Genomic DNA, 16,467 nt, shown 5'->3' with positions numbered 1-16,467 from the left:
AAATTGCTTAAAATGTGAAATTCTAGTATATAATGAAAGTGATTTATTCATCTAAAATCCAACCTTCATGACGATATTTTTTTTTATTTACATTTATCTACAAATTGATAAAAATATTATAAATTTCTGGACTCATATTTACTAATTTTTATATATTTTTTTAATGTATAAAGTTATTTTTTAATCTAAAGTTAGAAGAAAAATATTTTTCCGTGACTGTATTGTCAAAATTCTCCTAAAAATCGTGTCTTTATCTAATAAAACTGTCTTCACATTAAAATAAATTACCTCTATTTGTCAATAATACAATAAATATCTCCAAAATGTAAGGCAACAGTTAGGTGACGTATTGTGAAGCTTTCAAATATTATACTATTCCTCTTAAATAAACAAAAGGAAGTTTCTAATAATCTTTAGACAATAATATTTCTATTTATGTTATTGTTATACCACTGAAAATAGTTTTAATTATTATATTATTTATTGTTAATTTTAGACACTCCTTTTATTTAATTTAAAATTATTAATATTTGAAGTTTGAGGAATATTTTATTTCTAATTATTATATCTTTTAACAATTAATAAATATTTTTTTTTATTGTTATTTTAAAATGGTATTTTATTATGATATTACATTAATATTATTAAGCTTATTTATTTTGACAAGACAACAATTGTTGTTTTCACAACATACTTCAGAAAAGTTGGATTTTTTTAAAAATGATATTAAAAAAAATATTTATAACTGTACAGAGGATAGTACCTGTAATTGTACTTTTCCAAAATATTTAGATACCTGTACTTTAGATATGAAAAATATTAAACTTCCTTTATATTATTGTAATGAAATTAGTAATAAAATATCTTATGATGAGATAGGTTATCTTTCCTGTAATATTGATAAAAAAATTTTTGAAAAACATGTATGTCCTAGGGGAAGTTTTTTTATTAAAGATAAAGGTTGTATTGATCCAACAAGAGATATCTTTAAATATGGTACTTCTTCAACTGGTTCTGGTAAAGTTGGTGATAATTGTCAATTTAATACAGATTGCCTTTCTGGAATGTATTGTTTGTCGGGAGTGTGTACCTGCCTTTCTACATACATTTTAAAAGAATCATATTGTTATGAAAGTTAGTTTTTTTTTTACAAAAAATTCATTAATTTTTTTTTATTCTATATATTTTATAGTTATAAATCCTAATTCTGCTGGATGTATTTATGATGCACAATGTCAAGCAGTATTTCCATCAGCGCATTGTAGTATGGAATCAGGTATAGGTACATGTAAATGTCCAGAAAAAACACACTTAGCTAGAGAAACAAGAGATGGTTGGGTATGTGTTTCATTGGTTGATAATGCATCTAAGAATGGTGAACCAAATGAAAATTTACATTTTATATGCCCATTACCTGAAGGTGCTGGTTTTAAAATTGCATTATCTGATCCAAATAAAAAATTTGATGGTTTACCAGTTGGTTGCACGGTAGGATCAACAAGTGCATTTGAACCAATACCACAATTACAAGGTGGTGGTGGTTGTATATGGCCAAGTACTGGTGAGTATGTTGGTGATATTTATGATTGTATTCATACATCACCAATGATAAATTTAAAAACAAAATATCCATTATCAAGTTATCATCCATCAGCAAATGGTGTTTGTTGTCCAAGTAGAGCTTTTACATGTTCACAACCAGCAGTTTCTGGTCCAAATCCAACAGAAGGAAGATGGTGGTTTAATTCAATTACTGGTCAATGTCAACAATTTTTATGGGATCCAATTGCTCCAACAGCAGGTGATCATAGTTCTAATAATTTTAAAACAATGGAACATTGTCTTAATTATTGTCGTGATACCTGTACACGTTCATATCCACAATATATAAAAGCAAAATCAATTTTAAAAGAAAAACCTATTACATCATGTTCGACATCATTATCATGTGGTAATGATTATGAATGTAAAAGTGTTGGTTCTGAACATTTTTGTTGTCCAACAGTATCATCAATATGTAGTTATAAAGGTGGAAGATTTATTGATAATATTTTACCAAGAGATACAATATATCATGGAGGGTTTTTAACAAAAACTGGAAAAGAACAAATACGTTTTTATTATAATAATGAAAAAAAACGTTGTGAATCATTTATTTATAAAGGATCAGGTGGAAATTTTAATAATTTTATAACAAAATATGAATGTGAAATATTTTGTTCAAGATTAGTATGTGAAATAGGAAATCCATTAAAAATTGGTAATGATGCACAAAAATGTGAAAGTAATCATGATTGTCCATCATCATATTCTTGTAATATGATACAAAAAGTATGTTGTCCTAAAAGGCAAACAGTTTGTTCAGAACCATTAAGAACAGGTGATTGTTCAGAAAATTTACAAAGATATTATTATAATCCTTTAATAAAACAATGTATACTTTTTTCATATTCAGGATGTCAAGGAAATGATAATAATTTTGAAACATTATTAAAATGTCAAGAGACATGTAAAAATGTATCACCAGAACCACGTTGTCCTCAGGGTCAAGCATACAAAGATTCATATGGAAATTTTGTTCAATGTAATGAAGGATCATCTTCTATACTTGTACCAAATTATTTTTGTTTTAATGATGGTCAAGTTTCAGGATTATGTCCAACAAAAAGTTATACATGTAGTTTAAATAGTGATAAAGGTGTTCAATGTGGTGCTGGTACATCATTTAAATATTATTTTAATCCTAGTAAAAATACTTGTGAAGCTTTTCAATATTTAGGTTGTGATGGTAATTCAAATAATTTTCAAACTGTAAGTTTTTTTTTTTATTTTTCATAATTTATTTTATTTTTAGATTGAAGCATGTGAAGAGTATTGTGGTATAGCTTGTCCAAATGGTGGTCAACCATTAAGAGATCATCAACATCAATTAGTATCATGTAATGATAATGATTCATGTCCTGAAACACATGAATGTACAGAAATTGCAGTTAAAGGTTTATTATCAAATAGATGTTGTCCAACAAGATCACATATTTGTTCTCAACCACCACAAGTTGGTACATCATGTATAAATAGTCCAATTCCAAGATATTATTTTAATATTGTTACTTCACAATGTAGTAGTTTTATGTATAATGGATGTAATGGTAATTTAAATAATTTTTTTTCTGAATCACAATGTAATAATTTTTGTAAAGCAAGTAGTTGTGGAACTGGTGAAAGTGTATATTTAGATCCTAATACAAATATACCATTAACATGTAATGAAAATTTAAAAAATGCATGTCCACAAAATTATGTTTGTACATTAAATTCATTTTCTAATACACATGTATGTTGTGGAGCAACTGATATGGGTGTATGTCCACATGGAGAGAAAGCTTATATAAATGCAATGGATATGACAGCAAAAGAATGTACAATAAATCAAGAAGGTTCATGTCCCTCAAATTATTTATGCCGTTTTAATTTTAATAATAAAAAATATTATTGTTGTAGTGGTCCTGAAACATGTCCAGTTGGTAAATTTTTATATAAAAATTCTAAAACATTACAAGCTATAAAATGTACTATTAATGGAAATAAAAATCAATGTCCAATTGGATATAGTTGTCAATCATATTTAAAAAATGCTTTTCAAGGTTTTTGTTGTTCAACTAATGATATATGTCCTAATAATGGTGAATATTTAATTGATTCTACAAGTAATCAACCCCGTCGTTGTACAATAGGATCATATATTAGTTGTCCAGGAAATTATTATTGTCAAAAAAGTAGTACTAGTAATAATAATGGTGGTAATGGTAATAATGATAATTCAGGATATTGTTGTAAAGGTACACCAATGTTAAAATCTAATGGTTGCCCACCAGGTGAATATGCCTTAATATCTAATGGACAAATAAAAACATGTGATCCATTTAATGTACATGATTTTCCATGTGATTCTGGTTTTACATGCCAATGGAGTATTACTAATATGGCATATCAATGTTGTAGTGGACAAAAACCAATAGAATATATAAAAGATGATGGATGCCCAAGAAATCAAAAAGCATTTTATGAAAATAATAAAATAAGAATATGTACAGCTGGTGGTTCTGATTGTCCATTAGGATATTTTTGTGAATTTAGTTTTAAAAATGTACAATTTCAATGTTGTGCTACAAGTGGTGGTTGTCCAGGTAATTCTGTAGCATTTATTGGAATAGATGGTCAACCAGAAAAATGTATTTTAGGACAAAGTCAATGTAAAAAAGGATATAGTTGTCAGAAAACTAACCTTAATAATTATCATTGTTGTACATCAGGTGTTATTGAAAAAAATTGTAAAAAAAATGAAATAATGTTTGATGGTAAATGTTTAGAAAAAGTTAATGTTGGAGAAAAATGTGAAAATAATATTCAATGTTTAGGTGGAAGTATTTGTCTTGGAAATACTTGTGTATGTTCTAAAAAAACAACATTTATTGATGGTATCTGCCAACAAATACCAGAATGTTTAGAAAATCAAGTATTAATAGATAAAGCTTGTTATGAAAAAGTAAATATTGGTGGTAGATGTATAAGTCATACACAATGTCCAAAAACTTCATTTTGTATAAAAAGAATTTGTAGTTGTAGAAAAGATGAATATTATGATTATGAAAAAAATAGATGTATAGAAGAAAAATTACCTGTTGTTATTCCAAGTAAAAAAAAATTTAAAAAAATAAAATATAGAAGAATGAAACCAAGAGTTACATTACCTATAATAAATCATCAAGCTATTGAAACTAATATTATTCCTAATATGGATTCATATTTATATAAATGTTTTAATACAACTCTTAAACCATTTATAGATCCTAAAACTGATAAAATACAATATTGTTCTCCAAAAACAAATACTTGTCCATTAGGTTATAATTGTGAAATGAATTTATCAAGACAAATATTTATATGTTGTGGTAAAAAAAATATAAATGAAGAAATTATTAATTTACGTTCTGAAGATAAAGTATGTCCAAAAGGTAGAATTCCATATTTATTAAATGGTATACCACAGAAATGTACAAAAACTCGTTGTTCTAATGGTTATCAATGTATATATACATCATATGAATATTATTGTTGTAGTGAAAATTTACTTGAAACTGATATAATAATAGATAATGCTATTCCAATGCTTTCAGATATTTGTCCTCGTGGAACACCATTAATTTATCCATTAACAAAAACTCCTATACAATGTATACCAAATAAAGAAAATTGTCCCATAGGTTATACTTGTGATAAATCAATTTCTCAAATTTACAATCATATTTGTTGCTCTTTACGCCATCAAACAGATAATAATTATACTTCAAATATAACTATATCAAATGAAATTGAAAATGTTGTATATAATCAAACGGGATAATTATAATAAATGACAAATTCAAAAGTATTGGCAGGGAAATAAGAAAACTTTTTTTGAATATGATGTTTAATAATATTTTAATAAAAATATTGATATTTTTTTTAATTTAAAAAATTTTAATACTAATAAACAATTCTGATTTAAGTAAAAAATAAATAATATATAAAAATTTTAATTTCAACAAATGTAATATTTTTGATTTACAAAATTTTTTCTACAGTATATTTTAAATATACCAAAAATTTGAATTTTATTTTAAAAAAAAACAACATATGTATACTATTAAATAAAGTATATTTTATAGAAATAATATTAATTTTAATTAATATAATTTTAAAAAAAAAATTACATCAATACTTTTAATTATACAAAGAAAAATTTTTTAATTTATAGAAAGGTGCCAAGCAGTGATTTAGACCAATGGCTAATATATAATTATCACACGTCAAATTTAATAAAAATAAATAAAAGAATATACTTAATATGACAGAGGTAAAATAATTTAATTGACAATTAGTATAGGAAATATTGTTTAATGAAAGTCATTTTTTGACATCTACTAACGGAAAGGTAATGTTTATTAATGGTAAATGTTGATTATTTATACTTAAAAGGTGGAGTTTAAATTTTAATATAATGTTAGATTAAGAGAAAAAGTTTTAGATTAAGATATTATTAATCTTTATTTTAATATATATTTTGTTAATAAATTATATTTCCATATTTATACAATAAGTATTAAATATATCATGATTGAACGATTAAAATATATTTTAATATTACTATTATGTATAGGTATTTTAATTCAAGGTAAAGTTTAATTTTTTTTACCATTTTTTTATATTAATTTTATAGAAATTTATGGAAAAAATGATATTTTAAAAAAAGATAAAAGACAGGCTGCTTCTGGTAATGTGGGAGATAATTGTCAATATAATACAGATTGCCTTTCTGGAATGTCATGTTCTTCTGGAAGATGTGAATGTTTATCAACATATGTATCTATATCTGGATATTGTTATCTTAAAAAAGGACCTGGTGAAAGTGGTTGTGTTGATGATAAACAATGTAGTAGTGTATGGCCAGAAACTTTTTGTGATTTTACAGCTGGTGTTGGAACATGTCGTTGTGGGGAAAATAAAGTTGAAAGAAGAACTAGAGATGGAAATGTTTGTTTAGATGTTCGTGATGCTAATGATAATACATTAGCTATTAGTTGTCCATTACCTGAAGGTGCTGGATATACATCTGCTTTATCAGATCCTCATCATCCAAGACAAAATAATGGACCAGGACCTGTTTTATGTAATACTGAATCAATTAAAACTTCACAAATACCAGGAAGTGAAGAAATAGGTGATGGTAGTGCTGCATGTCTATTTCCATCTGATAATAGTTATTTAGCTGATATTTATGATTGTGTTGGATTTGTATCACCAATAGATTTATCATCTGCTGGTTATTCATCAAAAGCAAATGGAATTTGTTGTCCAAATAGAGCATTTGTCTGTATACAACCATCAGCTACTGGTCCTAATCCATCAGAACCTAGATGGTATTATAATACTATAACAGGACAATGTAGTCAATTTATGTGGGATCCATTTGCTTCAGGTCCTGGTGATCATAGTCCAAATAATTTTCGTTCACTTGAACATTGTGAATCATACTGTAAAGCTTATTGTCGTGGTTCACCTGAATATGAAGTAAGAAAAACATTTGTTGAAGAAACACCAATTACTGGATGTTCAGTTAATACACCATGTAGTAATAATTTTGAATGTAAATCTATTGGTTCTCTTAATTTATGTTGCCCATCAACACAATCAATATGTAGTTCAATTGGTGGTAGACCATTAGATTTAAATAATAGAGATACAATATATCATTCTGGTATTCATAAACAAGGAACATCCCCCTCAACAAGATTTTATTATAATCCTGAAAATGGTAAATGTTCACCATTTACATATAATGGTGCTGGTGGTAATTATAATAATTTTGCCTCCAGATTAGAATGTCAATTATTTTGTACACGTTTACAATGTGATAGAGGAAGTCCACTACAAATTGGTGAAGAAACACAAACATGTAGATCATCAGCACAATGCCCAAGTACACATTTTTGTAAAGTTGATCAAGGTGTTTGTTGTGCTAAAATGCAAACAATATGTAATCAACCATTAAGAGTTGGTAATTGTGATAAAAGTGTACAAAGATATTGGTATAGTCCAAGTACCAAAGAATGTCAGGCATTTCAATATAATACATGTAATGGTAATGATAATAATTTTGAAACGTAAGTTTTTATATAATTATTTTTTTTTATAAAAATTAAAAAAAAAATTATTCTTTTTTTAGATTAATAGAATGTCAAAATTATTGTAAAAATGCTACACCAGAACCAAGATGTCCACAGGGACAAGCATATAAAGATCATAATGGTAATTTTGTAACATGTTCAACAAATAGAGATCAAACAGTATGCCCAGTTAATTATTATTGTCATTTTGATGGAACAAATTATGGATGTTGTGAAAAAAAAGCATATACATGTTCATTACCAAGTCATAAAGGTATACAATGTGGACCTGGTTCTAGTATAAGATATTATTATGATAATCAAAATCAAGAATGTGTCTCATTTCAATATAATGGTTGTGATGGTAATTCTAATAATTTTCCAAATGTAAGTTTTTTTTTTTATTTTTATTTTTAATAATATATTTTATTTTTAAGCTTGAAGAATGTCAAAATTATTGTTCTGTTGGTGGATGTCCAAATGGTTTACAACCATTAAGAGATTCTACATCAAATTTAATATCATGTTCTGATGATGATAATAAATGTCCAGAGACACATGAATGTTTAATAATATCAATTGGAAATAAAGTTAATTCTAGGTGTTGTCCTTCACGTTCATATATATGTTCATTACCACCACAACAAGGTTCATCTTCATGTTCTGGAGGTTTATCAGTTGTGACAAAATATTATTTTAATATAATAAATCAAAAATGTACATCATTCTTGTATAATGGATGTCATGGAAATTCAAATAATTTTCCAAATGTATGTTATATTATTAATTATTATTTTATTAAGTAATATATTTTTAGCTTGAAGTATGCTCAAAATTTTGTCTATCAGCAGCATGTGATAGTGGTGATATAGTTTATTTAAATCCTAATACTCAAGAACCATTAACATGTAATAATAATTTACAAAATACCTGTCCAATTAATTTTTCCTGTACATATGATAAACTGACAAATCGTAATGTTTGTTGTGGAAGTACAGATATGGGTGTATGTCCAGAGGGAGAAAAAGCTTATATGAATGCAATAGATTTTACTGTTAAAGAATGTTTAATTAATGAACAACATTCCTGTCCACCAAATTATTTATGTCGCTTTAATATTGTAAAAAATAGATATTATTGTTGTGGTAATGTTGAAAAAAATTATTGTCCAACTGGAAGAGCTTCATTTATTGATAGTACTACAAAACAACCAGTTCGATGTATTGTAAATGCTAAAAAAAATTTATGTGGTGATGGTTATGTATGTCTTGGTGGTTTTAAAGGTGCATTACAGGGATATTGTTGTAGTAGTAATGATATATGTCCTGGAAAAGAAGATTATTTAATTGATGAAGGTTCTAAAATGCCAAAAGCATGTCGTATAGGACATTTCTTATCATGTCCTAATGGTTATCAATGTAAAAGTAATGGTAATATTGATGAAGAATCAGGATATTGTTGTAAAGGTACACCAAAATATTCACCACCTCCAACTGGTGACTGCCCACCAGGAGAATTTATTTATATTAAAAATAATAAAATTGTTGAATGTAATCCTTTTGGATCATTAAGTAATAATGGATGTCCTAATGATTATTCATGTCAATGGAGTAAAACAAATATGAAATATTTTTGTTGTGGAAAATTACAAAATTATGAATTTACTGAAGAAAGGAAAAATGAACAAGATGGTTGTCCAGCAAATCAAATTGCTTTCATTGAACAATCTACTGGAACTCCAAAATTATGTACAGCTGGTGGTTCTGATTGTCCATTAGGATATTTTTGTCAATTTATTAATTCAAAAAATATATTCCAATGTTGTGCTATTCCATCACATTGCCCCTCAAATTTAGTTGCATTTATTGGATTATCAGGAACACCACAAACATGTAATCTTGGAGGAGGTGGTTCACCATGTCCATTTGGATATATGTGTGTTAAAGGTCGTGCTGGATATGATCTTTGTTGCACTGGTCCTAATCCATGTGAAGAAAATCAATTATTTTTAAATGGAGAATGTTATAATAAAGTTAATCCTGGAGAAAAATGTGTTGATACATTACAATGTTTAGGTGGTAGTACCTGTAGAAGTAGTTATTGTATGTGTAAATTATATGAAGAAGTTGAAAATAATATTTGTATTTCTAAAAAAGAACCTATTAAAGAAGTTGTTAAATTAATATGTAGATCGACAGATGTTGAAGTTGAAGGTATATGTCTTCCAAAAAGTGATTTAGGTGGAAGTTGTACATCAAGTAAACAATGTATGGAATCTCAAGGAACATGTCAATCAGGAAAATGTAAATGTCCTAAATATTTTATGTTTAAAAATGGAAAATGTATACTTGGATCAAGTAAAAAAATTATTAATACTAAAAAAACAAAAATTGAAAAAAATAAAGTTATTCAAAAACAACCAGGTGTAGAGAAATTAAAAAAAATTCCAATGAGAAGTAGAAAAACAGGAAATAATAAAAATAATAATGAGGGATTAATTGAAGAAATTTGTCCAAATAAAAGAAAACATTTTATGATTAATGGTGTACCACAAAAATGTATGAATGGTAGACCATGCCATATTGGTTATAAATGCCTTTTTACAGTTAAAGATAAACAATATCATTGTTGTAGTATATCATCAACTATCTCCAAAAGTATTTCATCCAAATCATTACAAAATAAAAAAGAAGAAGTTTTAAATATTTGTGTAAAGGGTACACCATTACTTTATCCTTCTAGTGGTAATCCAATAGTTTGTAATTATTTTCAAAAATGTCCTGTTGGTAGTTCATGTATAAAATCAACATCAAATATAATGAAAACAATATGTTGTGAATTAAATAATTTATCACAAAAAAAAAAGTTATCTTCAAGGCAAAGAAAACCACAGACAAAAACTATTTTAACTAAAGATAAATTTGATTTTTCAACATATAAAATGTTGAATCAATTTAAATCAATTGTTACACCATCTATGGGACAAACACAAAGAACAATTCCATATGTTCCAATTGATACATATGATGAAATAATTGAAGATGAATTACCAGAAAGTGATACATCAAAAAATGATGTTGTTGTTGGTATTCCACCACAATCATCATTTCCATGTCCATCATATATGGTACTTTTAGAATTACAAGTAAAGGATAAAATTATTCAACGGTGTCAGACATCCTGTCCTCTTAAAATGTCCCCAGTTCATGGTGTATGTAAAAGTGTAGAAAAAATACAAAATTTTAAAAAATTAAAAAAAAAGAATAACTTATAAATTTTATTAATTATTTTATTAAATATATTAATCTCTAATAATTTTGTAAAAATTTACTAAGTCAAAAAATAAACAACTTATTATAAATAATAATATTAATTACTAATAGATAATAAATAAATAGACATCTTAATTTGTATAAAAGAAATCCGCCATTTGTTAAGCCAGTATACTTGAATACTTAAATATTTGTATACAATGTCTTTTACTCAAAAACAAAAAGATAAAAGTTTATATTTGTATCAAAAATAACAAGTACCATCTATGGTAGTTAAGCTTATTATCATTTCAATAAACATATATAATATTAAAGGTAAAAAGTTTTAACTTACAAAACTTATAATTTAAACGTAAACATTTCAATTCTTATTTAAATTCAAAATTTTTTTTTTTTTCTAAATACATATTTAATTTTATTTCAAATTATTCATACAATTTAAAATTAAATGATAAAAATAGTTTATCAATTAATTACCATTGTGATGCAATTCGTAACAGGTACCAAGTACTTGAAAAAATTAACTTAAGTACAAAAAGAAGTTTTTTTTTTGTTATAATTAACTATAAATTTAATTAATACTAAAAAGAAAATATTTTAATTAAAGAGGTGTTAATTACTTTAAGAGGATTTTTAATTTCTTTTTAATAGTTGATAAAATATATTATAAAAAGTATCATAAAATTTATTTATATACTTGTTTCCGTAAATTTATTAACTTTTAATTAATTAATAAAATTTTAGATTATTTTTATATTAATATGAATTATATTACTATTATATTAATATTAATGATATTTTTTTATCAAATAAATTGTTATTGTGAACCTGGATTAAGCTGTAATGAGTGTGAACTAATAAATACTGATGAGATATGCTATATGGAAAATTCTAAACTTCCTAATTTTTATTGTGATATAGAAAATAATATAATAAAATTAAGTGAAAATTCATATTTTTATTGTAATAATAAAAAATGGTTTTTAAAATATTGTGAAAATGGTGCATTATTTGATGTAAAAATTAATGATTGTTATAAAGAATTATTATTAAATAAGAAGGTTAAACGATCTTCTGGTGGATCTAGAGCTGGTGATATATGTCAATTTAATACAGACTGCCAAACAGGAATGTTTTGTTCCTCAGGAATTTGTACATGTCTTTCAGATTATGTTTCTATTTCTGGATATTGTTGGCCAAAAGTTAATCCTGGACAATCAGGTTGCCATGAAGATAAACAATGTTTTGTTGTCTGGCCAAATACAAAATGTTCACCGAGTGGTGTATGTGAATGTTCAGAGGGATATGTTCCATCAAGAACAAGAGATGGTACTGTATGTATAACATCATCAGTTCCTCCAGCATGCCCATTACCAGAGTCACCAGATAATGAACCAAATCCATCAACACTTTTGGCAAATTCTAAAACACATCCTTTATCACCAGGAAATTATATGCCGATATTATGTACATCAACATCAACAGAAGTTTTTAAATCAAATGGTGGTGATGGTTCTACATGGTGTATCTATCCTGATGGTGATAATGATATTTATATAGCAGATATTTATGATTGTTTAGAAACACCTCAAGTAAATAATTATTTATTTAAAGAATATGCCCCATCAGTTAATGGAATATGTTGTCCTTCTCGGGCATTTGTTTGTATACAACCAATGGAACAAGGTGATCAACCATCAATACCAAGATGGTATTATAATCCAATATCAGGAGCTTGTAGTCAATTTATGTGGGATCCAAATGTTGGTGAAAATGTTAGTCCAAATAATTTTAAGACACAAGAACATTGTGAAACATATTGTGGTTCATGTAAAAGAGGATCAACACAATATTATACTTCAAAACATTCAATATTAGATGATACACCAGTAACAAATTGTATGCAATCATCATCAACATGTTCTAGTGAATTTCAATGTTCATTACTTGGGTCAACACAAGCATGTTGTCCTTCAATTTCAAATATATGTTCACCTTATGGTGGTAGACCACATTTTGTTAAACCATTAGGAATGTATGATAGAGGAATATCTATACATGGATTTAAAACAGTTACAAGATTTTATTATGATTCAAATCAAGGAAAATGTATTAACTTTTTATATGATGGTTTAGGAAATTTTAATAATTTTATAACTAAATTTGATTGTGAAAATTATTGTTCAAGATTAATGTGTCCATTTGGTAATCCATTAACAGTTGGTGAAGAATGGCAAAGATGTGAAAGTAGTACAGAATGTCCCTCATCACATTTATGTGATACAACACATAAAGTTTGTTGTCCAACAGCACAAAATATTTGTAGTCAACCAAAACGTCTTGGTGAATGTAAACAATCAGTTAGAAAATATTGGTATAATATTGAAATGAGACAATGCCAATTATTTGAATATAGTGGTTGTAATGGTAATGATAATAATTTTGATTCATTAACAACATGCCAACAAACATGTAGAAATATTGCATTAGAACCAAAATGTCCACAAGGTAGAGCATACAGAGATGTTAATGGAAATTATTTTACATGTTCATCTAAAAATAGTGATCAAAAATGTCCACCAAATTATAATTGTTATTTTGATGGTAATTCATATGGTTGTTGTCCAACAAAAAGTTATACATGTAGTTTAAATAGTGATAAAGGTGTTCAATGTGGTGCTGGTACATCATTTAAATATTATTTTAATCCTAATAAAAATACTTGTGAAGCTTTTCAATATTTAGGTTGTGATGGTAATTCTAATAATTTTCAAACTGTAAGTTTAATTTTATTTATTTTTAATAATATATTTTAATTTTTTAGCTTGAAGCATGTGAAGAATATTGTGGAATTGTATGTCCACATGGTGGTCAACCATTAAGAGATGTATCTTCAAATCAACTAATAACATGTTCAAATTCAAATCAATGTGTTGATACTCATGAATGTGTAACATTAAATTCAAATGGTAATGTTGTTCAGAGGTGTTGTCCCTCAAAATCATATATTTGTTCTATGCCACCACAACAAGGAACATTATGTACAAAAATGCCCATAACAAGATATTATTTTAATATTGTTACTAAAGAATGTGCCAAATTTAGTTATAATGGATGTAATGGAAATTTAAATAATTGGCCTTCAATAGATCAATGTAAAAATTTTTGCCATTCATCAGCATGTACACCTGGTGATGTTGCTTATATAAATCCAAATACAAATTTACCATATCAATGTAATCCTGTTTTAACAAATACATGTCCAACAAATTTTAAATGTTTATTTGATCAATTAACACAATTATCAGTTTGTTGTGGTGCTACAAATATGAATGTTTGCCCAGAAAATGAGAAAGCATTTGTTAATGCTGCTGATATGTCTGTTAGAGAATGTCTTGTTAATGTTGAAGGTTCATGTCCAACAAATTATTTATGTAGATTTAATCCTCAAAAAAATAGATATTATTGTTGTAGTAGTATAACAGGTGAATTATGCCCATCCGGAAAAGCTGTAGTTAGGGATAATTTAAATAAAAATCCTATGAGATGTAATTTTAATGGTGGTAATAATCAATGTCCAAGTGGATATAGTTGTCAAACTTCTATATCTGGTGCTTTACAAGGATATTGTTGTTCTAATAATTATGTATGTCCAAATAAAGGTGATTTTTATATTGAAGAAAATAGTCAAATGCCAAGATCATGTACACCAGGAGCATTTATTGGTTGTCCTACAGGATATTCATGTCAACCATCTTCATCAGATTTAAGTAAAGGTTATTGTTGTAAAGGAGAAATTATTTCTATTTCAGATGGATGTCCACCAAATGAGTATGTTTATATGAAAAATAATAATGTTATAGAATGTGATCCATTTAATCCAAATAATAATCCATGTCCAAAATCATATACATGTCAATGGGGAAATCAAAGATATCAATGTTGTGGTAAAGAACCTATTTTAGAAAGTATGGAAGAGGCAAATAATTATGGTTGTCCTAATTTCCAAGTAGCATTTATTAATCAAATGACAAAATATCCTGAATCTTGTACTTCATCAGGTCCAAATACATGTCCATTAGGATATTTTTGTCAATTTGTAAATAATAGTCATTCTGGTTCAAGTCAATATATATGTTGTGGTAATAAAAGTGGATGTCCTGGAAATAGTGTGGGATATATTGATATATCAGGTTATCCAAAAGAATGTAAAATGGAATTATCAAATCAATGTCCTGAAGGATTTTCTTGTAAATCTACTGATAAAAAAGGAAAATATGTTTGTTGTACAAATACAGAAAATGATGTTAATACTTATACAAATGAAATAATAAAAGTAGCTATGAATCCTATATTAATAACAAGTCAAAATACATCTAAAAATAAGTTAAGACGTCTTAGTAAACAACATAAATTATTAAAATTAGCAAATGTTACATTACCACCGTTAACAAATATTTCAACAAAAAAGAAAATAAAAAAATGTCAAATAACAGAAACAATTAAGAATAAAAAATGTACACCTAGAATTATAGGTGATAAATGTATAAAAAATATACAATGTCCTGAAACAACACAATGTTTAGATAATAAATGTTCATGTCCATCAAATAAAATTGAAAAAAATGGTAAATGTATTGATATTGAAGAAGAGATAAATGAAGAAGAATATTTTGAATATGAGGTTGAGTATGATGATGATGTTATAATATGTAAAACAAATGAAATTAAACAAGATAATAAATGTTATCGAAAAGCTGTTGTTGGAGAAAAATGTGAAATAGAAAATCAATGTATTAATGGAGCAAAATGTATAGATAATTTATGTTATTGTCCAAAAAATATGGCAGGATATAAAAAAAGATGTATAACAAATATATGTGGAATCAGTAATAATAGAATACCAGTATTATCAATAAATTCAAAAGCATTATTATGTCAAAGAAAAAGTTGTCCAAATGGTTCAACATGCCTAAAATCAGCAATGATAAATGATTATGTTTGTTGTTCAACAATTGATGGTAAAGCAATTGGTAGTAAAAAAATAGTTAAAAAAAAAATTTTATTAAAAAATAATAATACAAAAAACAATACAATTATAACAATGGAAGGATCAAAATGCAAAAATGAATTAATGCCCTTATTAGAAAAAAATACAAAAAAAATTGTACAATGTTCAAATAAAAAATTATGCCCCAAAAATTATGTTTGTGTGGAAGATCAATGTTGTAGAAGAGAAACAAAAATATTTTCAGGGATTTATATGGATGATCCAAATATAATGCTACCTCCAAAATCAGATATTCCTATTTGTGATGAAAATAGTGTACTTGTGACATACGATGATAACGGACAAAATGTCTATTCATGTGGTAAGAAATTTAATTGAATTTTTTTTCTATATATTTTATATTTCTAGAAATCGAATGTCCTGATAAACAGTCTCCAATCAACGGTATTTGTATTTCAGATAACTAAAATTTATTTTA

The 16,467-nt window shown here is 26.2% G+C and overlaps 3 protein-coding genes across 3 annotated transcripts; all 3 read left to right on the top strand.

Moving 5' to 3' along the window:
- Window positions 1-809: 809 nt before the first annotated feature.
- On the top strand, window positions 810-5,404 carry SRAE_2000224000 (Proteinase inhibitor I2, Kunitz metazoa domain and EB domain and Cysteine-rich repeat and Lustrin, cysteine-rich repeated domain-containing protein; the record flags this gene model as incomplete). The annotated part of the gene is made up of 4 exons (XM_024653287.1): window positions 810-1,134; window positions 1,193-2,811; window positions 2,855-3,149; window positions 3,201-5,404. The coding sequence occupies 4 exons, from the start codon at window positions 810-812 to the stop codon at window positions 5,402-5,404; spliced, it is 4,443 nt and encodes a 1,480-aa protein (XP_024506778.1).
- A 749-nt stretch (window positions 5,405-6,153) lies between these two features.
- On the top strand, window positions 6,154-10,980 carry SRAE_2000223900 (Proteinase inhibitor I2, Kunitz metazoa domain and EB domain and Cysteine-rich repeat and Lustrin, cysteine-rich repeated domain-containing protein; the record flags this gene model as incomplete). The annotated part of the gene is made up of 5 exons (XM_024653286.1): window positions 6,154-6,214; window positions 6,260-7,703; window positions 7,766-8,093; window positions 8,144-8,476; window positions 8,524-10,980. The coding sequence occupies 5 exons, from the start codon at window positions 6,154-6,156 to the stop codon at window positions 10,978-10,980; spliced, it is 4,623 nt and encodes a 1,540-aa protein (XP_024506777.1).
- A 789-nt stretch (window positions 10,981-11,769) lies between these two features.
- On the top strand, window positions 11,770-16,456 carry SRAE_2000223800 (Proteinase inhibitor I2, Kunitz metazoa domain and EB domain and Cysteine-rich repeat and Lustrin, cysteine-rich repeated domain-containing protein; the record flags this gene model as incomplete). The annotated part of the gene is made up of 3 exons (XM_024653284.1): window positions 11,770-13,755; window positions 13,803-16,350; window positions 16,398-16,456. 3 exons carry the CDS (start codon window positions 11,770-11,772, stop codon window positions 16,454-16,456), a joined length of 4,593 nt encoding a protein of 1,530 aa, XP_024506776.1.
- Between the last annotated feature and the right edge of the window lie 11 nt (window positions 16,457-16,467).

The sequence above is a fragment of the Strongyloides ratti genome (assembly GCF_001040885.1).
Source record: "Strongyloides ratti genome assembly S_ratti_ED321, chromosome : 2".
In the NCBI taxonomy this organism is placed as follows: Eukaryota; Metazoa; Nematoda; class Chromadorea; order Rhabditida; family Strongyloididae; genus Strongyloides; species Strongyloides ratti.
The sequence above is the reverse complement of the archived record's forward strand: the minus strand, read 5'-3'. Positions and strand labels throughout refer to the sequence as shown.